This window comes from Pseudoliparis swirei, chromosome 9 (assembly GCF_029220125.1).
Source record: "Pseudoliparis swirei isolate HS2019 ecotype Mariana Trench chromosome 9, NWPU_hadal_v1, whole genome shotgun sequence".
NCBI classification, from domain to species: Eukaryota; Metazoa; Chordata; class Actinopteri; order Perciformes; family Liparidae; genus Pseudoliparis; species Pseudoliparis swirei.
The window spans coordinates 11,052,287-11,075,179 of NC_079396.1; the positions used below are offsets into that span (position 1 = coordinate 11,052,287).

Sequence of the window (22,893 nt, forward strand, 5' to 3'; positions counted from 1 at the left end):
TAGAATAAGAACTATCATCACGTTTTTAATCCATCCAAAAGAAATACCCTTTCGGAAGTAGCTTTTACAAAGAATACTGATTCTTGTTTTATTTATTAGAGCATATATCTGCTAAAGTTTAGATGCCTTCCACTAAAACAAGGGCATGACATGAAAATCTATACTGTGAAATATTGATTGAGCCAGTGTTGCAGAGATGCTTTTAAGATAATAACAGGGAGAGGACCCCGTGAAGAGATCAATAAGAAGAGGAAGTGAAGAAAAGAGAGGTTTCTCCCTGCACACCACAGATCATCCATAATGAGCTGGTGTGACCATAATGAGCTGGTGTGACATTACTTCGGCAATGGCTCTTCACATGCTATTGGCCGCTGAATCACAACACTATGCTACTGTAAAGACACTGAAGATAGATGATTAGTATACGAATAGCATCACCTATATTGCTGAACACTTCAGCGTGCAAATATTCAGATACGGATTAGATAGCTCTTCCACAGATATTGGCTAAGACATGATTAGTGTATGTGACTTTCCCCTGTAGCACACATATACAGTGCAGCTGCTGTCGTTAAGTCTAAATTTTGCAAATGGCAATACTGCCCCCTCATGGTACCAGCATCCCGATGCAACACTGTGGTCAGATAGGATGGGTGAGCCAATACAAGGGAGGCAGTGTCTGCAGTGACACTGCATTGGATGAACGGGTACATGAAGGACCAGAGCCTGGCTATGCAGTGGAGTAATGACAAGATTCATGACCAATCCTTTTTTGGATCTCAATCTAAGTGGTGGTAATCAGCACAACATTAAAATAAAGACAATCTAAAATGTTGCAGATATGTGGAATACACTTTATAAATTGCATGTATGAGTTTAAATGCAAACGCAAATATTTTATATGTGATCATGTCGTAATATTTCTCTTAAATTCTCAATAACGTGTGGATCGTCTGTCGTTTGGCGGCCCGTCCCCTCCACGCCGCCAGGGGGCGCTGTCACGCTCTCTGTATCAACTTCCTTCCTGGCAGCGCAGAAGAAAACATGAGCCGGAGCTGCTTCCTGTGGCTCACATGTACACAGCACCCAACAAGATGATGGATTCATCGAAGAGTAATGACTCCACGAACAGTGGCCTTCGAGACGCAACATCACAAAACAACGACGAGGAACAAGACGAGCTATGTCCCGGTTTTAGAAACGCGGATGCTTTTGTGAAAGTGAGTGAACAAACCAAGTTGAGCCTCGCAGTCAAGTGGGCAACGTGGATGTACGCTATGAGTTAGCTCGCTAACGTTAGCTGCTGGTGGAAGACGTGCACGGCTATCCATTATCAGTTGCCGAAATATGTGATATATATATTTATATATATAAATAAATAACGGAGTAACTGGTAGTGGTCGACGACAGTTGGTGCGCTAAATTGGCGACTAAGATATGTCTGTCAAGGTAACGAGACATGTTTTCATGTCATGTTAAAGCGAGACCATAAACATGGTCGTTTAATCTCTTTATTGTGTCGGTTAATGGTGTTGACTCTAATCAAAGTGATGTGGTTAAGCGTACTGACTCATGGAGCATTGTGAGTTTAGTCGAACTCCAGCTAAAGTGATGACGTAAGCTATTAAAAAGGAAACTCATATCCAAATTTGAAAAGGTCCTAATACAATTACTAAAGCAAGACATTCATAAATGTTCTGTCATTCCAGTAAATTACATCCCTCAAGCGCTGTGTTCATGTCAATTTAACAGACATTGTATTGTTTCTCTGATGTTACTCTACTTTATTATATTGGCATTGACTAAAAGCTCAGCCTGTTTCTCCTCCGCAGTATGGATTTGGGGCCGTAGTATCTGCCACCAAAGCATCCGCCGGCTTGCCTCAGACTGGAGCCGAGGATGATTTCTATCGGAGTTTCCCGGGATTCCGGGAGTTCTGTGAAAGTCAAGGTGACAAGCTCTTGCAATGGTGAGTGTGAATATGTGTGTTGCTTCATTCTCCGTCAGGCTTGTGTTGTGTCGCTCCAGTTTGTTGCACACTACCAGACGACACACTGGAACATTGCTCTCTAGGGCTGTCCTTGACGAAAGAAAGTCTGTCAACTAAGACTTGTCTTGTATGATTTTTTTCAACTAATCAATTTCTTTGATTGACTGATCAGTTGAACTGAGTATTCCCTCAAAGATCACACAAAGCACCACTTTAAATCTTGAGAGCCGTATCAGTCTCATAGTTAATTTACAGCCACTCAACATTTCCTCATGTTTCTCCAATCAAAGACGTCACACCGTTTCGATGCTGATGCTGCGTTCACACCAAAAACGCAGCAAATTTTTCGCGCAAGTAGCTTCCATGCAAAGTCAACGTACAGGCGGGACTGGTTGCGGTAGACGCGGAGTGCACGGCGCAAAAAATTGCCTCTTTCGCTTCAAGTTAAAATATATCAACTTTGGCGAAAACTTTGCCTGACACAGAGTTGCGAAAGCCAATCAGGGGTGAAATGCCTGCGGGTGATGAACCCAGACATGAGGGCGTTAGATGTTCCGACGTTTGTGGGTTGTCCACAACAAGTATAAAGCACAACTTGTAGTTAGTTCTTCCATGGTGGATGGCAGAATTGATAACGGTTTCCACGGAGTAAAGCCACAGAGATAAGGCCCGCCCCCTCTAAGGCGCGAGTGAAGCGAAAAGCCACAAATTGTCAAGCGAGTAAACCAACGCGAGTAAAGCGTTGCGAGTATTCACAGCGCTTTTTATGTGAACCAAACATAACTGTTCCAATGTTGCCACACTGAAAGCTAGCCGCAGACACAATACATGTTCTCATCTGTGTTCCTGTGTTAGCATGAGTCAGATAATGCAGCACCACGGCTGCAGATCTCACTTGAGAGACCGGAACAAGCTGACGCAGCTCGAGGAGCGGTTTGACCTGGTTGTGGACTCGAATGACGTCATTCTGGAAAGAGTGGTATGGCCTACAGCTTTTGGTGTTTTTACAAGTTTCTTCATGGAAAAAGTTTATTCCAACCAACCAAGTTCTTGTATCTGATTTGCAGGGGATTCTTCTTGATGAAGCTGATGGGGTGAACAGGACCCAGCAGCCTGTCCTGCCTGCAGGATTTCAGCCTCCCAAGATTGTAGTTTCCAGCTGGAATCGCATGGTTGGTTACCTAACCTCTCGCCTCTAATACTAACGATGCATTAAGGTTTACACTTTATGTGCCAATCCTGACATTAAAGCAATGGAAAGGTTGTTTTGAACACTTGATGATTCATTCTGACCCGATACACCTTTTTGTAAACGATGCTTTTTTCGATCAGGGTTCAGGCTCCAAAAGTCGTTCTGAGACGTTCCGCCTTCTCCACGCGAAGAATGTTGCGAGGCCTCAGCTGAAATTCAAGGAAAAAGTTGACAACAGCAACACACCATTTATTCCCAAGATCTTCATCAAGCCCAATGCAAAAAAGGCTCTTTCTTCTTGTAAGTAAAAGCCTCTTCCTCACATCTGTTGGTGCCGTGACGTCATCAACACATGTGACATATCCGTTCTCTTGCTCTCCAATCGTAGATTTCACCAACAAACTAATTCGTAAACAGAGACCTGAGGACCTTGATGTCCCAGCTGCCCTGGCTGACTTAATTCATCAACAGAGGACTCAGGAACACGTTGAAGACATGTGAGACTCGTCTCTTTTGTAGTGATAACATTTGGTCTTCTATGTCTTTGTCCCTCTTAACTTGTGATTGTGTTCCACGTAGGTTTGCACACCCATACCAATATGAGCTGGATCATTTCACAGTACCAGAAGACCTTCTGTCTAAGCGAGAACCGCAGGTTAGTTATATACCTATAACACTTTGATCATTTCATTCTTGGGTGGGCTTCTACTAAATCTGTCAGATTATCTTTTTAGATGTACAAGCCAATAACGGAGACCAAGTGCTCCTTCATTGACTCACTGGAGGACCTGGTGGCTCTGAATGAGAAGCTTTGCAAAGTGTCTGAATTTGCAGTGGACCTTGAGGTACGGGATGATGAAACAGTTCTTAGATATACAGGAAATAATGTCGTGTGATCCAGTACAACAGCCAAGCAACAGAGTGTGTCTCTGAGTGTCATAATGCTGATGTGTTGTGTCCGGAGGGCATTGATCACAAATCCTGTAGGTTATTGTGTATACATTTTTTATTAAAACTCTGTTCTCCATCGCAGCACCACTCCTACAGGAGTTTCCTCGGCCTCACCTGCCTGATGCAGATCTCGACCAGAGAGGAGGACTTCATCATCGACCCCATTGAGCTCCGCAGCGAGTTGTACATCCTCAACGAGGCATTTACTGACCCGGCAATTGTCAAGGTAATGGAACCGCTCCACAAATTGATTCTTCCTGTCTCCCGTTCTATGAATAAAATTGTCTACAGGCAAAATGAGATTGCACGTCTGATTAGAAAAAAAATTTAAATCGGAAACTGCACACGTTTTTTTGTTTTTAAGAATTACATTTTGATATGCGACAACCATCAAGTGAAGATCAGAGAAAGCAAGAGAAATAACGACATTGAATATAGCCGTTGCATAATTGAATATCTATCTAATATATTGACATGTGTTATTGTGGACTTGTGAGGACCGTTATTGCCAACCAATATTGTGTTGAACAATAACCTCGGTGCCCAAGCCGTGTGTGAGAGAGACTCGCACACTGTAGGATAACTGTGAGCAAGAGTGTTGCGTAGGCTTGAACCGCAGAGAGATCTGTGAAAATAATCCAAATGGGAAAATGTCACATGGCGTCACCCCCCACCGCCACCCCACCACACGCACACACATTTTTTGGTTTGAATACGTGTATTTTTTTCCCTAAAAAACAAGTTGGTAGTTATCCAGAGAGGTCTCAGCTGAATATGTGCTCTCTCCTGTTCTCAGGTATTTCACGGCGCTGACTCCGACATTGAATGGCTGCAGAGGGACTTGGGCTTGTACGTCGTGAACCTTTTTGACACGCATCAGGCCAGCAGAGCTCTGAATCTGGCCAGACATTCCCTCGACCACCTGCTCAAACACTTCTGCACTGTGGACACAGACAAACGCTACCAGCTGGCTGACTGGAGAATTCGGTATGACGTTTTCTGGTTATTCTATTTGTTTAGTTGAGGGATAGAGTTCATTTTTATCTCGAGACCTGAAAATCTAAGATTGTTTGTAGTATCGCTCTTTAAAATCTGTTATTATTATTGACCTCTAAGACATGTCCCATCACTTGGCCGTGTAGCCCCTTGCCAGAGGAGATGCTGCAGTATGCCCGGACAGACACCCACTACCTTCCCTACATCTACGACTGTGTGAGGGCGCAGCTGCTGGACTTCAACCACGGGCAGCCAGGTCTGCTGCAGAGCGTCTGGAACAAGAGCAGAGACATTTCTCTGAAGGTGAGCACAGATCTCACTTCATACAGCATTTGGATTAAACCGACGTGCACTAGAAAAATGCTGCACCTTTCTTTTCCTGTGTATTTTTAATCCGTGCTGGTGGTTAACATAGTCCAGTGAAGCAATACATTCCTCAAAGCCCGCTATAGTGACAGAGAAAGCTGATTTCTCCTTTTCCACAAGGCTGTGACGGGATGCGTTGTGTGCAAGTTACTGAAAACATGGTGTTCCAGAGTTGCATGAAAACTTGGAGGCTCCGTAGTCCGAACCAATGTAATAGAAGACGGCAACAGTTCTTCACTTCTTTGTTTAGTTTTCATACAAAAAAATCTAACTTTCATATAACAAGCAGAGAAAAGGCTATTCAGAATTTCATTATTTTTTTTATTCAATTTAATACTGATGACCGACATAAGAAAACAAGAACCTAAGTAAGAGTATTGGCTATTTCTATACAGTTATTCTTGATGTTCGTCATTGATGCCACCGGGTTGCAAAATCGGATGGCATAATGCAGGTTCACCAGAAACTCCCTCGGCTCAGACTGGTGGTGTCGCCGGCGTTGACCAGGTGGACAGCTTGGAGAGAGCTGGCATGGAGTGTGCATCAGGAAATGTTTACCAGACAGACGCAGACCATTAATTATAGTTTGACTAGATCCGACCACAACCGGTACACGTGTGCAGCTTTCCACGGAACAGAGAAAATATATCCGAGGCTTGATTTTGAACGAGTTTCACCCTTACGTTGCGAGAACCGTAATCTAAAGCAAACTCACTGTATTCAAGCGAGCATGTAAAAATGTCGCAGCACTGCAAATCCAACCTTCTTGCACGTGTGGAGAATCCGACTGCCTGTCGATCGTAAACACATGAACATGAAGTCTCACAAACGCACGCAAATCTGGACTGAATTTTACAAAAGGCGGATCCTTCCTTTCCCCATACTGACTAGACAGAGTAGTGCGAGCTGAAATAAGCTGTCGTTCTTCTCGGACATGCGTTGCTTCGCATTAAGCTGCTGGATGCTGGAAGTACATGACCAGGGTTTTTCCTGCAGAGAGAAAATGTGGGCGAGCGCCTAAGCCGTTTTCCCGAACGCCTATGTCAAATCCCGAGCGCCTAAGGCAAAAAAAAGTCTGCGATGAAAAAAAAACCTGTGTTCATCACGTGCACGTCAGCGAATATGTTCTCAATAGTATGTTTCAAGTCGGCTACAGCCGAACCCTCGTTCTGTTTTGATCAATAGTAATCGAGTTGATAAGCGTGTCTTCTTGTCTGATCAATACGCAACTGTGAGGTGAATGGACAGAGCGGCCAGCTGCTGATCACTCAACAGCCCGACGTGCACGAACACACCTGGACTATTGTCAATAGGGATGCACCGATCTGATCGGCCGATATTCCCATTATCGGTTTTGATCGGCGTTCTCAAAATGGCCGATCAAACGGCCGATCAGATGACGTAACATCTGCGAGAACTATCAAACGTTTCAATCGCGGTGAACCGCAACGGAGAGTGCAGAGGACCACGAGGGGATCCTCACCACCGAGCGGCGTCCCCGTCCCCCGAGTTGAATCTCTGGGTCGACTCAGCCGACTCTCACATGTCTGAGCCCCTAGAGACTGATGTTGACGGTAAACACATTCGATCGGGAGCGCGCGAGGGTTTTGATAAAGTTAGCGGAAGGATTTAAGTGACAACATCCGGTTTTGCAAAGTTAGCGGAAAGAACGTGAAACAACATCCGTGAATCAAAATAGGATTTTGACAAATCATACACTAACATATCCAAGTAAACAATGAACTGATTTTGTATCTTTAGAGATCGTTTCTGAGATTTAGCTTAAATTATGCTAACATTAAAACAGTTTTACTGTACCAAGGCAGAGTTTATAAAAATAAGTCAGACTTTTGTATGTTAAGAAAAGTCCTGTATATAGATTTCCCCAAGAGTTCCAGGAAATGAATGATGCAGATGTGTTCCATACATATCTGAAATCCCCATCACTGGCAATCAATCAATTTTAATGTATCAATTAGGACATTTTTCAAAGTAAAAGTCCTAAATGTTCAAAGAAATCGGTAATTTATTTAATGCTTGAGGTGCTTTATATATGTATTTCCTCATATTCCTAGGCAATAATGCTACACAATAAATAGAATGCTTCAATCGACACCGTGATCGGTCTTATCGGATCGGCAGATACTGATTTCAGTGATCGGTGATCGGCACCCAAAAACCTGATCGCTGCATCTCTAATTGTCAATCTATTAGCCGATCTATTTTAATCTAAAGTGGAAGCAAAATGATTTCCTCAAGCACTGCCTCCATTATTTATGTGAAAAAAAGAAAAAGAAATACATAGATGTCTGCTAATTACAGTGACATGGTAATATAGACCAAGACATTTTTTTTGGGAGCACCGAAGACCCATTTTGACCCAGGAAAAACCCTGATGACATTTTGTGTTTTAATAACTGAGCTTTCTCAGTTATTAAAACACACTCCATCAACACTGATTGGACATCCACATAGAAAGTGGGAAAATTGTCTTTAAAATTCTGTAATATACTTTGCTGAGGGATGTTTCTCCTGGCTGTAACAATTCCAAGGAGAAGTCAGCATAACTTGAACTTTTTGCGTCGTCATTTAGACTGAGGGCGTTAATGACTGGCTGTACTTAAATATCATACCTCATTATTGGTTATCACTCAGACAGTGGTAATCTTTATTATGGAGGTCTTCTGCTAAGTTGGGCATCAGAGTTAAAGACCTTAAAGGGATGCCAACTATGTAGTTTAATCTTCACTCATCAGGGCATTACTATAAGAGATCTTATTGTAACTTTTGTTTTCAATGTTTTTTTCATTTACGCTTATAGAAAGACATCGACTCACCGTCCACGTTTACATTGACAGAATTGACTCTGTCCAATAGTGGTGTGGTTTCTGTATTTCTGTCATATTTGTATCTATTTCTCTGATATTTGTCATGATTCACAAGGTGCCTTCCCTCCGTACAGAAATATGTGAAGCCCATATTCACAGAGGAGTCCTATTTGGAGCTGCAGAGGAAGCAGAAGCGGTCTTTAAACACCCAGCAGCTCACTGCCTTCAGACTGCTGTTTGCTTGGAGGGACAAGCTGGCCAGGCAGGAAGATGAAAGCACCGGGTAGGCTGTTTGGAAATGGATGGACTCGCTGTCCTGGAAATCCTCTCGAGCCGTTTTCCTATTTATAGTCTGTGCCCGTTGCCCAGCCAGAATTGGCAACCCACATTTCTGTGGCAATTGCGTTTAGAATCATTCAATCTGTCTACATCTGTCTCAACATGGAGTTATTTGTGTGTTTTCAGATTCACCCTGCCAACTCACATGATGAACAAGATATCTGAAGAGCTCCCAAGGTAAAGTGAATAGATTTCCCAGTTAAATTCTGAATAATTTTTTGTAATGTTCTCCCACTTTTAGAACAGATGAGTTTAGTGTTATTATTCACACCCGCCAACCAAGTATTTTGTCTTTATCGACCTAGGGAGCCTCAGGGCATCATTGCCTGCTGTAACCCTGTACCTCCACTGGTGAGGCAGCAAGTCAATGAGCTGCATCTGTTAGTGCAGCAGGCCAGAGAAATGCCTCTCCTCAAGGTAAGAGAAGACGGCTGGCAGCAATGTTTCTTGTGGTGTAATATTAATGTGATGTCACTTGTCAATGAAGGTACCTAAATCAATCAAACATGACATTGTTTTCTAAACTTCACACAGGCGGAATTTGTAGTTCCAGTGACAAAAGGACTCACAACTATAAAAAAGGTTGGCTCAAAACTGATAAAACCAGATGGAATCTTTTTATTTTGCATTTGGAATTTTAAAAATAAAACATGCCTGGAATCAAAGTAATGGGATTTTGTATAATTTTGCAGCCAGAGGTCACAATGTTTGGTCCTCATGATACATCCAGGGTCTCTGAGAGCGATCTTCACCAGTGTTCCCGTGATGGTAAGCTAAACTTGCATGTTCAGCATTGTATTTGGGATTTTAATATTCTAGCCCATTAGGTCAAACAAAATGCTATACTCTTTTGTGTTGCTTTTTTTCAGAAATGCCTGTCAAACCAGGGATGCTCTTCTCAGAGGAAGAGGAAGAGATGGATGTCAGTGTCAAGAATACCAGTGGTCTCGTGGCAACAGCTAAAATCACACTGTTTGAGGTAGATGTCGACTTCTAGTTTTAATTAATCCGGTCGATTTGCATGCAGCTGTTTTACCTCATGTGATAACTGCGTTCTTTTTGAAGGAGCTGGAAACACAGACTGACCCAGACTCCCCCTCTGTGGCTCAAATGAAAGCCAGACGTATCGTTGAGTCTTTTGAAAACCCTTTCAGAATGGTAAGACATGGTTAAACCTCAGCGTTGTCTGCATTGCATGTTATTTAACGGGACACAGCATTCAACAACATCTTCCTTGCCTTTTCAGTACTTGCCCTCCAGTCATGTGCACATCAGCAAGAATGCCAAGTTTGACCCGTCTTCGAAAATATTTGAGGTAATCAAAAAGCGCCATACATCCAGACTTATCTGTGTTAACTTAACTACGAAGTTTGGATTTTGTTTGATGTAAAGTCATGCTTTTAAATGGAAAGAACACGCTCTACATAATATGATCTTTCTACAGAACAATCATACATTGTTGTTTACTTTATCCTCGGGGTGGAGCCGTCCTGTTATATACACATCAGCCTTGTGTAAACAAATAAACCTAAACATTTTATAATTTGCATCCGATGTAGTCGCATAAATGTGAAGTTATTTGGTGATTTGAGGATTCATCAATATAAAATAGTTTCTTTCATCCACACTCACTTGTGGTTTTTTAAAAATTCATGTTTGGACAAGATTTGATCTCTTGCATGTTAACGTCACCTTCAAAAACTAAGCTGGGGGAAAGGAGTAGCTCGATGTTTGTACAATCTGCTGTAAACAGTCAAACATAGACGAGCAAACCATGCAGAGACGGACACTTCTAGACTTGGCCTTTAAATGTCTAAGAGTGAGGGTTTCTTTTGTTGGTAAAATATTCATAATATTAGAGAAGGCTGTACGTTAAAATAACCAACCATCTCACATTTACAGATTAGTAACAAATGGAAACTGCAGAGTATTGAACAGCAGCAGAAGGAGTTGGAGGCCAAGAAAGAGGCCAAGAAGAAATCCAAGGAAGAAGCAAAGGAACATTCAAAGAAAGTGACAGGTAGTCAAAAGTTGCTCTAAATTTACAATTTTTCTTAGTAACGTCCCTTATTGCATTTCATTGTATTACATTTTGTATCGTTTATTTCCGCAGAGGAAAGGAAGCAGGCCACGCAGAGCTACCAGGAGTCTCTCCAGAACGTTGCCACTGTTCGCCAGCAAGCAGCGGTGAGTTATTTGCTCTCTTGGTCGTCCATTTCCCCGATGCTACTTCAGATAGGCTTTGCACTCTGTCAACTTTGCTGTGGATGTCCCTGTTGGGAAGCTACGCATCCATAAAAACACAAGTGTTATCTTCAACCAGGAGCCTATCAAATATCGTGGCGTAATAGGCAGTGTAACCTCTGCAATGCCCCCCATTTTCTGAAGACGTGGCTGAGATTTCGTCACGGCAATATGGTGTCTCGCAAGCGAGCAAACCACTGCTGCCAGACTGCATCTCGGGCATGTCGGTGGCCTTTTAATATTTATATCCGTCACATGACGTGCCTGGGGAAAATAAATACGCAGCGTGGGATTGCAGCATTAAAGATATGCCCCCTTACTCATCAAATGCTTTTCTTCTCTCCTGGGGAACGCCAATAGCTTATTTCTGCCCACTTCCTGTTCGCTCCATCTGTCTGGGCTATGTAAATGCACACAACTCTGTTTTAAAATGCTCAGTTAGACAAAAGTCTTGGTTCTTCATCTTCAGTTCTCGGTGCCGGGAGGCAGAAAGAAACGTCTCCAGTCTGACACACACAGTGGTGACATGCTCCACAGCAATCCATTGTGTGATGATGGATTAAGTGAAAAGTTAGTTTGAAGCTGAAATGGCGGCTTCAAATAAACATGTTGGTGGCATGCATTATAGTCAGAACTGTTGGCAGCAGAACTTGAGAGTAGCGCTATTCAACCTGCCAACTGTGGGCAAATATTGGCTCTCGGCTAACTCTGTTCCAGCCGATGCTTTGGCAGTGAAGTCTTCTAGTCTCAGTTCAGTTTGAAAGAAAGGTTTCCAAAGCTTCTACTGCACTGACATAAGCATTGATCATAGGTTTGAACATCACAGATTTAATCTTTTACCTGAGTCCTGTTCATGAGCAGTTGCCTCAATTAAAATAACAATTAAAAATAATAATTTAAAAGCATGTTGGAGAAATAAATCAGAAATAATCCCAAAGAGAACAAATGATATGTGAAGACTCACAAGTTTGATGCCCGACCATAAATATGACTTAACTACACGTATAAAGAAGATCGGTAGATTATTGAGATATTGACATGAAGCTGCAACCACCATATTCTATCTAGTTGGTACATTACAGAGAGTGTAATTTAACTCTAATCTTGAACACTGGTTGCACATCTTCTAAGGCAAAAGAGTATTGTTTCACTAATTCCTATCGGTTCAAAGTTGACATAGTTTCTGTGCCTACATGTCCACAAACATTACAAAGTGATGCTGCAGAGCACGGCACAAAGTGAGTGTCAACCTTTAGATGGCAGCAAAAGCTGGATATTCGAATGAGTCAATATAATGTTGACTTTAGCAGGTCACTGCAATACCATTGTGTCATCCAGATGTTATACACTGTGACATTTTTCTGTGGGGAACAAAAAATTAAACAGTTTGGCAAAAGATGCCAGTTAATATTAATCTCTTTTTTAATCCCTCTTTTAAGATTTCAGTTGTGCATGTTATGCAATTTAATAATGCACAGTAAATGGATAAACTCCAGAATTTTAAAACGTCACGCAAAATGTAAAAAGAGAAAGTTGTTCTCGAGCTGGGAACACTTAGGGCTCCATCACACCAGACAGACTCTCAAAAACACGTCGCTAGCAAAACCATTGATTCCCGATGGTTCGGCGCGCCTTTCAGACATGCCTTTTAAATGCCACATGCCTTTTAAATGCCGCGCGGCGTGTTTTTCTAGTGTTGTTCAGGCGCGCTTAAAAGTTAAAATACTCTCAACTTTAAGTGCGAGGCGCACCGCTCATCAATGTCACACTGGGCCAAGGCAGCCAATCGGATCAAGCAGGAGGCTTTCCTTCCTGTTTTCCCGACGAGAACCTCATATTAGTGGTATTTAATTACGAAGAGCTTTATAATTCTAAATCGAAACAGAACTCCAACTGACTCCTGCTCAGTCGCAAGTGCAACTGAAAGCGCTCGTCATCGAGATACGATTCGCGGAATAGATGGTGGTATTCCCCGCACTCTTGTCTTTCTTTTTTTCTTTTTTTATATCGTGAACCCAAAATCAACGGTTGGTTGTGCACGCAGGTCCGCTCCACAGGCGCACCGCACTGTTTTGCCCGGCGCGTTTTTGCCACGGTGTTTTCGGAGCGGCTGCGCTTTTAAAAGTCGGGTCTGGTGTCCTCACGCCCTTATTCAACAGTGATCATTGTCTTGTTGTTTTACTGAAATACATCCATTAGAACTAAGTACACATTTATTTTAATGGTTGTTCTAAGAGTTGCTCAGAATATAATGCTGCTGACAAATTTCACTAGGAATTTGCAAAAGGCGACGGAAAGAAACGTGAGAGGGTTGACGGTGAGATTGGAGAGTTAACTCCCAAACCGAGTAAGAAGCTGCTGAAATCTGCAGAGAAGCCCGAGAAGAAGGAACCGCCCCCCCAAGACGACTTCAATCCCTTCGACTACAGTCAGTCGAACCTCAAAGTCTTTGCTGGTAGGCATCATGTCTTATACTTATTTTGCATTCAGCTCTGTGTAAAATATATTGTATTATTACACCGTGCACCTGCTTTGTTATTACAGGTACGAAACCAAAGGACAACACACAGTTTGATCCAAATCGGCAAGCAGGTTTTAAGAGAAAGGTATTTGTTTATTAATAAAATAAGAACTGTTTCAATACATATTTTAACTGTGCATGACTAATTTAAATCTTTAATTCAATAGAAAAATGCCAAAGGACAAAAATCCAGTTCTGGACCTGGAAACCGAAGTATGTCGTACATAGCTGGAAAATCCGAGAGGTAAATATGTACTATACACAGCCGCTTCTTTGCCTCTGCATATTCAAACATCTCAGAATGTAAACCATTCTGTATTTTTCTTATTTACAGCGGATTCCGGCAGAACTGGCCCAAAAGATAATCTCTCGTTCCAGCTTTTTTTTTTTCGGTCCTATTTTTAAAGTGTTTTTTTCCATTCTGCAAAAAGTGTTTCCATTTTTGTTCCCTTCAGACTGAAATTCGGTTATTTCAATATTAAATCAATTTCAAAGTGTATTTTCGTCCATCTGTGGAACAGTTTACTCTGTAAATATGTGGAAGCACAGTCCTCTTTATAAAGATGATTTTAGACGAAAAAAGTTATTGTCTCCATTTTTTTTTTTCAATCAAACTTTTGGTTGGGGCAGTATCATAATTATATGGAGCTTTTTTCTTATCTTCTTTCTTCAAGAGCATGGCTTTTCAATTTGAGGGCATGAGCTATTGATTTCACTCAACCCTGTCCTTGCAGTCAAATATCCCCTGCATGTGCTTTTGATTTGCTCTGCTCGAACGGTACATTCTCAGAGATATTATACATTATATTGGGCCTCATGCGAGAACCACTCCTCCAAATGGATTCATTCGTAAAAGGCTTGTCGAGTGGTTTAGGAGAACTTTGAATTTCCTCTGAGGTAGGAGGCCTATTTATAAGTGGTCCAGACCTGTCGTAGGAGTCATGCAATTAGTCTGCTAATATTCATACAAACTAATGTCGTCAATGGCATGTATACATCATTAAAATGTTGCTTTAGAAAAACCTTTAGATATATCCTCTTTGACTGCAGTTGGAAATATAATATAAAGTGTCTATTGATGCTATTGTAAAAAAACATCAATATTAACCTCTCAAGCTGCAAAACGACTAACGTTCTGCAGTAATTGAAGATTAATTTGTCTGTGTATATAATAAGGTCAGTGGAAAGTGTCGATGGGCGCTTCATGCCGAGACAGTGCAGAGACAGGGGTGGTTCTTTCATGCAGGTTAATGCTCGTGGCTGTACAGGAGAACATCCTCTATGTCTGACCGGTTGTGCGCCTATTCTTTCGTCCATCCATCATTAAGACTACCCTGTGACCTGTTGCCGTAGCCACTTGCTTGGCTGTTACGAGATGTATTCTCAAGCCGTTATCACATCTAACCATTTCTCCTCCGGTGACGTAGCATTAGCAGCACTGTCTGGCCCTCTTTCACTTGGCTTTTGCATTATTTTTGTGCACTTCAATAACCCTCAGAGGAGAAATCTGAGAGCGAGGCCAATGACTGAAGCTGGAGCACAGTAACTGCAAGCAACACTATATATATATATATATATATATATATATATATACAGGACTGTCTCAGAAAATTAGAATATTGTGATGAAGTTCTTTATTTTCTGTAATGCAATTAAAAAAACAAAAATGTCATGCATTCTGGATTCATTACAAATCAACTGAAATATTGCAAGCCTTTTATTCTGATTTATTGCTGATTATGGCTTACAGCTTAAGAAAACTCAAATATCCTATCTCTAAATATTAGAATATCATGAAAAAGTATACTAGTAGGGTATTAAACAAATCACTTGAATTGTCTAATTAACTCGAAACACCTGCAAGGGTTTCCTGAGCCTTGACAAACACTCAGCTGTTATAAATCTTTTTTTTTACTTGGTCTGAGGAAATATTAAAATTTTATGAGATAGGATTTTAGAGTTTTCTTAAGCTGTAAGCCATAATCAGCAATATTAAAAGAATAAAAGGCTTGCAATATTTCAGTTGATTTGTAATGAATCCAGAATGCATGACATTTTTGTTTTTTTAATTGCATTACAGAACATAAAGAACTTTATCACAATATTCTAATTTTCTGAGACAGTCCTGTATATGCACACGCACGCACTCAGTTTGAGCAAAAACAAAGCAAGTTGGGGATATTCTGGTTTTACGGAAAGGTTTATGTTTTAAATATAATGTAAAGTCTGAGTCAGTCACAAATTAAAAGAACAGACACTATATCATAAGACCTTTCTGCATAACACATACATTTGTGTTTTCTTTATCCTCTGGGTCTCACCGTCCTCTGTTATATACACCTCAGCCTTGTGAAAACATACATTTAAACATGTTTACTTGCATCTGCTGTTTGCGCTTTGCATTAAAACTCAGACTTGAAATCTAACGTCAATATAATATGTGATATCAGACATTACAAATAACATGTGTGAGACATATTTACAACATGGTCCTGTCCTTAGATGTGTTCCAGACCAAACTAAATGCAATCTTGAAATACAAATAAATACATCACGACACCACATATCTATTAAGAGACACCCTCATCAATACATGTTAGTGCATTCATAATTTTGGGTTTTTAGCTATTTCATTGTTTTCTTTCACACTTAACTCGTGTTCCTCGTTGTCCTTCAGAAACTAATCTGAAAGCTGTGTTTGTTCGTTTGTTCTGGGGGAAAGGAGTAGCTCGATGTGTGTACAATCTGCTGCTATACAGTCAAACATAGACAAGCGCGCCATTCAAAGACGGACACTTTTAGACTTGGCCTTTACATGTTTAAGAACGTTTTTTTGTTAAAGTATTTATAACTTTAGTGGAGGTGGTACGTTAAAAACACAATAAACGAACGGTCGTCATCCCTTGTTTTCTAGTCCGCGCATGCGCGGTGGTTCCTCTTCACGTGAGTTTACAGCCTTCGGGCGTCGCTGCCGGTGTTACGGTTCAACCTGAGACCCTGTTAACTGGCGACCTTCGGTCGAATGCGTCTGTTGTTGTCGTGGTTACGGCAGATGTTGATCATAGCGAGAGAACACGCAGCTGTCCTCGCGAATGCCGCATTGTTTAGTTCTACAATTCAATGAGAAACCTTCTCGTGTCGTGTCTGGTCTGAACATACCGGAGGAGACGATGTAGAAGAGAAAGCGTCCCAGCGACTTGAAGCGTCGCGTGTTGTTTATGGGTTGAAACAGGAAGTTAGCAAACTGCCCTTCCTTTGAAATACATTTGGTCAAATAAATAAACACTTAATCAACATACAATTGGGAGTCTGTTTTGTGCAAACATGTATCACGTCGCATAACTCTGTAGTACAAAAACAACAACAAGAAAAATATATATAAGGATGTTACGGGATTCGAACTCATGTCTTTGGGAGGAAAAAAGGTTATTAGGCAAGATCGACACGATTTACTCTCTTCGCACAATTAAATAACCTGCACTGCGGTCACTGGTCACCACGAAAGGCAGAGAACCTCCAGATCAACTTAATTGTGACCAAGCACACTGCCGACCACCATGGAGCATGTTGACGTGAACGAAGGAGCACTCTACAATAGTGATGGCTTCTCAAACAAATATTCAGCTGTTTCAATTCAAAACGGGTGTAATGTTTGGATATTCATACATGTATGACCATTTCTGGCCTTATTGTCCAGATTGTGTATGTTTACCTCATGACAACAACACAAACATGTTCCTCATTAATGTGCAGCCCTTTAAAGACGTTTTGAATCCCGTAACATCCTTATATATATGTTTGTTGTTGTTGTTTTTGTACTACAGAGTTATGCTACGTGATACATGTTTGCTCAAAACAGACTCCCAATTGTATGTTGATTAAGTGTTTATTTATTTGACCAAATGTATTTCAAAGGAAGGGCAGTTTGCTAACTTCCTGTTTCAACCCATAAACAACACGCGACGCTTCAAGTCGCTGGACGCTTTCTCTTCTACATCGTCTCCTCCGGTATGTTCAGACCAGACACGACACGAGAAGGTTTCTCATTGAATTGTAGAACTAAACAATGCGGCATTCGCGAGGACAGCTGCGTGTTCGCTTGCTATTATCAACATCTGCCGTAACTACGACAACAACAGACGCATTCGACCGAAGGTCGCCAGTTAACAGGGTCTCAGGTTGAACCGTAACACCGGTGTGAAAGTCAAACAAACTATACGCGAAACGGGCCGTCCTGGCGTCCCATTGGCTCACGTACCGGTATGTCACTGACGTCAGCGGCATCCCATTCGCTATAAGACGAGGCGTTACGTTTAGCCAGACAACCAGCATGTGTCGCTTGTTCACATTGCCACACTTTCAAACACGTTAGTGTTATTTGTGGCCGTAGAAAACTGCCATGGAGCACATAAAAGATGGGTGGTTTACAGAGTCGTGCGCGCTGTGGCCAGGCCAGGCGATGAGCCTCCAGGTGGAGGAGGTCCTGCACCAAAAGAAATCAGAGTTTCAAGACATTATGGTTTTCAAGAGGTGAGTACTTAGAGCTGCAAAACTTTGCTAACCGCGCTAGCTCTTAGCACCCGCCAGCAGTGAATGAGCATCCCGGAGCTCGTTTTTTCTGTAGTGTTTTAATCCGCTGGTGACGTTAGTTTACCTGCGAGTTGTTTCCTTTTGTCCCCGAACAGGGTTGAGCTCGCGAACGAACTAACGCTAGTTAGCTCACGTTAGCTAGGTTGAGAAATGAGCACAGGGGGATCGCGAGGGTGGTGGGATAACTCTGAGTCGATGGGGAGAAACGTTCACGGTATCCGATATACTGACAGGAGAGTCCTCAAGCACGTCAGCCATCCTGCGCGAGACATCTGCAATTCAATGTGGCTTTATTGCCACGAAGAAGAACAAACTAAGAAAAAGCATTCATATTGTTATGATTGTGTACTTTTTCATTTGTATGCGTTGGGAACACTAGTATGTGCTCCTCTTGCTCAAGTTATGTGAACATATAGGTTTTCAAATGTGACGCTCATACTTTGCTGTGATGTCACTTTTCAGTAAAACCTATGGGAATGTGTTGGTGCTGGACGGAGTGATCCAGTGCACAGAGAGAGACGAGTTCGCCTACCAGGAGATGATTGCAAACCTGCCACTGTGCAGTCACCCGTGCCCCAAGAAGGTATGTCTCAATGGTATTGTTTGGGTAATGAAAGCCACCGCAGTAGGGTGTGACCCAGGCGGACTTGCTTTTCTTGTATTGACAAATTGTCTTCCCCCCCCCCCCTTTACATTACATGTCATTTAGCAGACTCTTTTATCCAAAGCGACTTATAAGTGCATTCAACCTAGAGTACAAACTAAGAACAACAGGAATACTGGAAGTAACATTTCCTCAACAGTCGAACGACAAAAGTACCATAATAAGAGCTATTTAAGTGCCACTGAACACTAATCTGTGTTTTAATCCAGGTGCTGATTATTGGCGGTGGAGATGGCGGAGTGCTGAGAGAAGTGGTGAAGAGTCCACTCGTGGAGTCGGTGGTTCTGTGTGAGATCGACAAGGTAGAAGCGGCAACGCTGCGGAGCTTTTCTCTCTCGCACAGTTTCATCTCCATTCCTTTGTTTTCTTTGCCATTCGTTTTATTACGCCTGAGCCATGCCTGATCGTATTGGGGCGACTGTGGCTCCGGGTCGTGAGTGGTTCGATCCCCACTCGCCCATGTCGATGTGTCCGTGTGCAAGACACTTGACCCCCAAATTGCTTTAGTGTTGGTTAGTCCCGATGGTCCTTCAATTAGTTTATGAATGGATGTAAATGATGTCATGTCGTGTTAAAGTGCGTTGAGTGGTCGGAACACCGGTACAGTTCCATTTACCATGTTGTCTCCTGTGTAGGAAGTTATTAATGCATCAAAGAAGTTCCTCCCAGGGATGGCCAAAGGGTTTTACAGTCCCAAGCTCATCCTCCATATTGGAGACGGCTTTGAATTCATGAAGAAGAACCAGGATGCCTTCGACATCATTATAACGGATTCCTCCGACCCCGTTGGTGAGTGTCACTTTCTTTGGCAGCTGTTCACGAAGGCAGTCCATTTCTGAGTTCTACTTTTTGTTGCAGGACCTGCTGAGAGTTTGTTCAAGGAGTCTTACTATCAGCTGATGAAGACGGCGTTGAGAAACGGTGGACTTCTATGTTCCCAGGGTAACGTCCATCCTTTACTTGTACTTGATATTTTTCACTTTTGTGTTAACATTTGGAGACAGGCTGGCGAGTAATTTTAGAGAAATGCTGGCTTCATAGAGATCATAATGCTATGCTACATTTTTATGTCTACTAAAAAAAAAGACTACTCATTAACTCACCTGGAGCTGTTATGTTTTTAGTCTAACCTCAACTCCCTCAAGATGGAATGATGCTTTAAAAGTGCAGGAAATGAACATGCCCTTCCTTCTGCTCTCGCGTCGACTTCACAGGAGAGTGTCAGTGGCTCCATCTGGAGCTGATAAAGGAGATGCGAACCTTCTGCAAGACCCTATTCCCTGTGGTGGACTACGCCTACAGCACCATCCCAACTTATCCCAGTGGCCAAATTGGATTCATGCTCTGTAGTAAAAATCCCGTAAGTGTGCCGTCACTCCGTCTCCCATCCGCCACCTGCATGATTCCCCTTTGAGTGCCTCTGCCATTTCTTATCATAGAACCTTTCAGTAGCTTAATAAACGTGTCCGTTGTTTCTCATGATGTCTGTTGAATGACTGAGGTGCCCCCTTCACTTTTGAATAAGGAAACAAATTTCTTGGATCCAATGAGAGCGCTGTCAAAAGAAGAAATGGAATGTATGAACCTTAAATATTACAACCCCGAAATTCACAAAGCATCATTCGTCCTGCCTGAGTTTGCAAAGAAGGTAAATGTTGTTACAATCACGTTCATATTACATATCGGTGCACAAACTGTTGACACATATTTGCTTCCTTTCACAAAGTGTCTTCTTGACCATTGACAGGTACTCAATGAAGCATGACCAGCAATGAATGCCCATGTTCATCCTCTACCTGGCCCTCAGACCACAGAAGTACAACCTTCGAAGGCTTCTTCGCCTCCTCAACACGGGTCAGCACCACTGACGAGGGTCGCCTCCTTAACATTTTATGGATGGGGCACCTCATGTGAAAATACTAATAGTCAGTGGGCAGGAATTTGTTGAGTTGCACAGGGAGAAGTGTTAGTTGTTTCCTTCCTGTCTTACACGCTCTTGGTGTTTTTATTTATTTTACTGACGTATTTGTTTTTTTTTACTCTTAAATGTTTTATCAGCATTTCGTGACGGGCAATTTCACGGCTCTGATAACTGGGGAGAGCGTTGCCGTCAAACCTGACCTCAATCCGAAACCGTGTACTGCATCGGATTCACTGCAGCCACACCTTATGTAACGCATTACCTTACCACACAGTACATCGATGAACTTTTATTTGTAATGTTTATTATCAGTTTGTGCTCATAGGAAGATGCACTGTCGCCATCTATCAAGATATTCACAATGCTAATGTGTCCTCAACACTAAAACCCTATAGTGCCTGAAATTGGTCGTTTGTTGTTTGTCGGGGGGAAAGACTTGCTCTGTATCGAAGTGTACCGGGCACATCGTGGCCTAGAAGAAAGCTCACGTGTCCCTTATCACCAACACTGTAATATTATTTACATTTGCTCAGCTTTGACCTTCAATTATAACAGTGTTAAAATGAAAATTGTCAACATAAATTAGATATGGCATTGGAGTTTTGAGATGTGACATTTTTTTAATTGAGGTGTAAGTTAATTATGCAATTCGAAACTTGCAGTATTATAGGAGGGCTTGTATTGTAGTAAGCCGGAGTCATTGGGTGGTCAAACATTTCAGTCAAATGTATAAGTTTAAGTCCACATGAAATCTGTTGGAAATATCTGAGCAATGAATTTGTAATCTTTTTTTTTTTTTTTAAGTATTGGAATAAATTGTGAACATAAAATGGTTCTTTGTGTTCTGTGTTCATTCGGGCAGATGCTTTGTTTGCATCAGCACTATAAACAGGGCAAATTGTAGTTTATAGATTTCAGATGTCTCTAAAAGGTGTTTGGAAATGATTCTGTCGGTTTCAGGGAAATATGTGGAAGTAATGATCTGTTCCAGGTCTCGATCGGCCAAACAATCTGCACAGCAATGGCACTGGGCAGTAGTTCGGCATATTAAATATTTATTATGAAATGTTCACTTCTTAAATAACTTGCAATAGTTTACCAGAGTTGCTACAAATGTGTTCAAGGCCAAAGCTGCTAATGTTTACCAATTGCAGCATCACTTTCCAGATGTGTGCAGATTAATAAGTAATGTTTCGGCTGGGCTGCAAAGCTCATGAATAACCTTCCACGTATCCTCAGGTTCTGGTGGGATCAGTGTTGTAGCGCCAGTGAGGAGAAGTTCTGCTCTGCAGGCACTAGATGGCATCCTTTAATCTTGTATACAAGCTGGTTCACGATGAAGGAATGCATTGAAATGATACTGTTCAAATTAATCAAATGCATATTGCGAGAATGCAATGAATTTGAGGTGTCTGAATATTAAGGAAAGCCCCTTGGCCCCTTTCAGTTGTTCACATCAGTCTGTGTTGTGCGATGTGAGGCGCCACTGTTGCCTTCAGTTGCATCAACTGATGATTGTGTAACACCTCAGCCCTCGCTGGTTTTCTATTAAAAAGTGTCCAACCTGTGACAGTGCAGGACATTATTATTCTACTGCCTTTACTCATGCGTTATGGTGGCTGTGGCGAAGGTGGTTTGTGCCCATAAGTGTTCTCCTACTGTAATATAGGAAATGAATCATACCCACTGTCTTCCCATACATATTTAATACAAAGTGTATTTGCTTGAATGATAATATATGTACTGCAGGAACATAACTTTGAGGACTGTGTCTCTTCTCCACCAAATGTTGATGTTTCCACATCCAGATGTACCTGTTTCATGGAAAACACTCAACACATAATCCTGGAATGATCTTTGAGTCGGTGTTCCTTCGTGGTCCCTCTCAGAGAGCGGTTGTTGTTGTTTGAGGCCATACGTAAAGGGGATTTAGGGGAAATGGAGGCTTCCACGCACTTTCATGAGACCTGGGAGCCCCCAGACCTGTCGTCGTGATGAGGTTTTTCACGCTGTGAAGTCTCATTCAGCTCAGACTGCATTTGTAAGGAGACAGTTTGTTGTAGATTCTTCAAACAGGCTGGATATACAGGACTGTCTCAGAAAATTAGAATATTGTGATAAAGTTCTTTATTTTCTGTAATGCAATTTAAAAAACAAAAATGTCATGCATTCTGGATTCATTACAAATCAACTGAAATATTGCAAGCCTTTTATTCTTTTAATATTGCTGATTATGGCTTACAGCTTAAGAAAACTCTAAAATCCTATCTCATAAAATTTGAATATTTCCT

At 41.9% G+C, this 22,893-nt stretch overlaps 2 protein-coding genes across 2 annotated transcripts; both read left to right on the forward strand.

The window, feature by feature from the left end:
- Positions 1-1,074: 1,074 nt before the first annotated feature.
- On the forward strand, positions 1,075-15,099 carry exosc10 (exosome component 10). The gene is made up of 25 exons (XM_056422963.1): positions 1,075-1,220; positions 1,833-1,969; positions 2,846-2,969; positions 3,058-3,162; positions 3,323-3,482; positions 3,571-3,679; positions 3,762-3,837; positions 3,917-4,027; positions 4,216-4,359; positions 4,930-5,120; positions 5,276-5,432; positions 8,458-8,606; positions 8,789-8,839; positions 8,968-9,079; positions 9,197-9,244; positions 9,355-9,430; positions 9,532-9,641; positions 9,728-9,820; positions 9,909-9,977; positions 10,565-10,682; positions 10,776-10,849; positions 13,181-13,361; positions 13,451-13,512; positions 13,595-13,671; positions 13,762-15,099. The coding sequence occupies exons 1-25, from the start codon at positions 1,095-1,097 to the stop codon at positions 13,790-13,792; spliced, it is 2,691 nt and encodes an 896-aa protein (XP_056278938.1). The 5' UTR covers positions 1,075-1,094; the 3' UTR covers positions 13,793-15,099.
- A 2,500-nt stretch (positions 15,100-17,599) lies between these two features.
- srm (spermidine synthase) lies at positions 17,600-21,437 on the forward strand. Its single transcript, XM_056422968.1, has 8 exons — positions 17,600-17,957; positions 18,480-18,600; positions 18,891-18,983; positions 19,317-19,470; positions 19,540-19,623; positions 19,896-20,041; positions 20,207-20,329; positions 20,429-21,437. The coding sequence occupies exons 1-8, from the start codon at positions 17,827-17,829 to the stop codon at positions 20,444-20,446; spliced, it is 870 nt and encodes a 289-aa protein (XP_056278943.1). The 5' UTR covers positions 17,600-17,826; the 3' UTR covers positions 20,447-21,437.
- Positions 21,438-22,893: the final 1,456 nt, after the last annotated feature.

What these genes read in the sequence shown, in the direction of transcription:
- srm (XM_056422968.1), top strand. Translation starts at nt 17,827, where the DNA reads ATGGAGCACATAAAAGATGGGTGGTTTACAGAGTCGTGCGCGCTGTGG. An exon ending in GACATTATGGTTTTCAAGAG is followed by an intron (nt 17,958 to 18,479) that starts GTGAGTACTTAG and finishes GTCACTTTTCAG; the next exon opens with TAAAACCTATGGGAATGTGT. An exon ending in TGGACTTCTATGTTCCCAGG is followed by an intron (nt 19,624 to 19,895) that starts GTAACGTCCATC and finishes TCGACTTCACAG; the next exon opens with GAGAGTGTCAGTGGCTCCAT.
- exosc10 (XM_056422963.1), top strand. Translation starts at nt 1,095, where the DNA reads ATGATGGATTCATCGAAGAGTAATGACTCCACGAACAGTGGCCTTCGA. An exon ending in GAGAAATGCCTCTCCTCAAG is followed by an intron (nt 9,080 to 9,196) that starts GTAAGAGAAGAC and finishes AACTTCACACAG; the next exon opens with GCGGAATTTGTAGTTCCAGT. An exon ending in ACATTCAAAGAAAGTGACAG is followed by an intron (nt 10,683 to 10,775) that starts GTAGTCAAAAGT and finishes TTATTTCCGCAG; the next exon opens with AGGAAAGGAAGCAGGCCACG.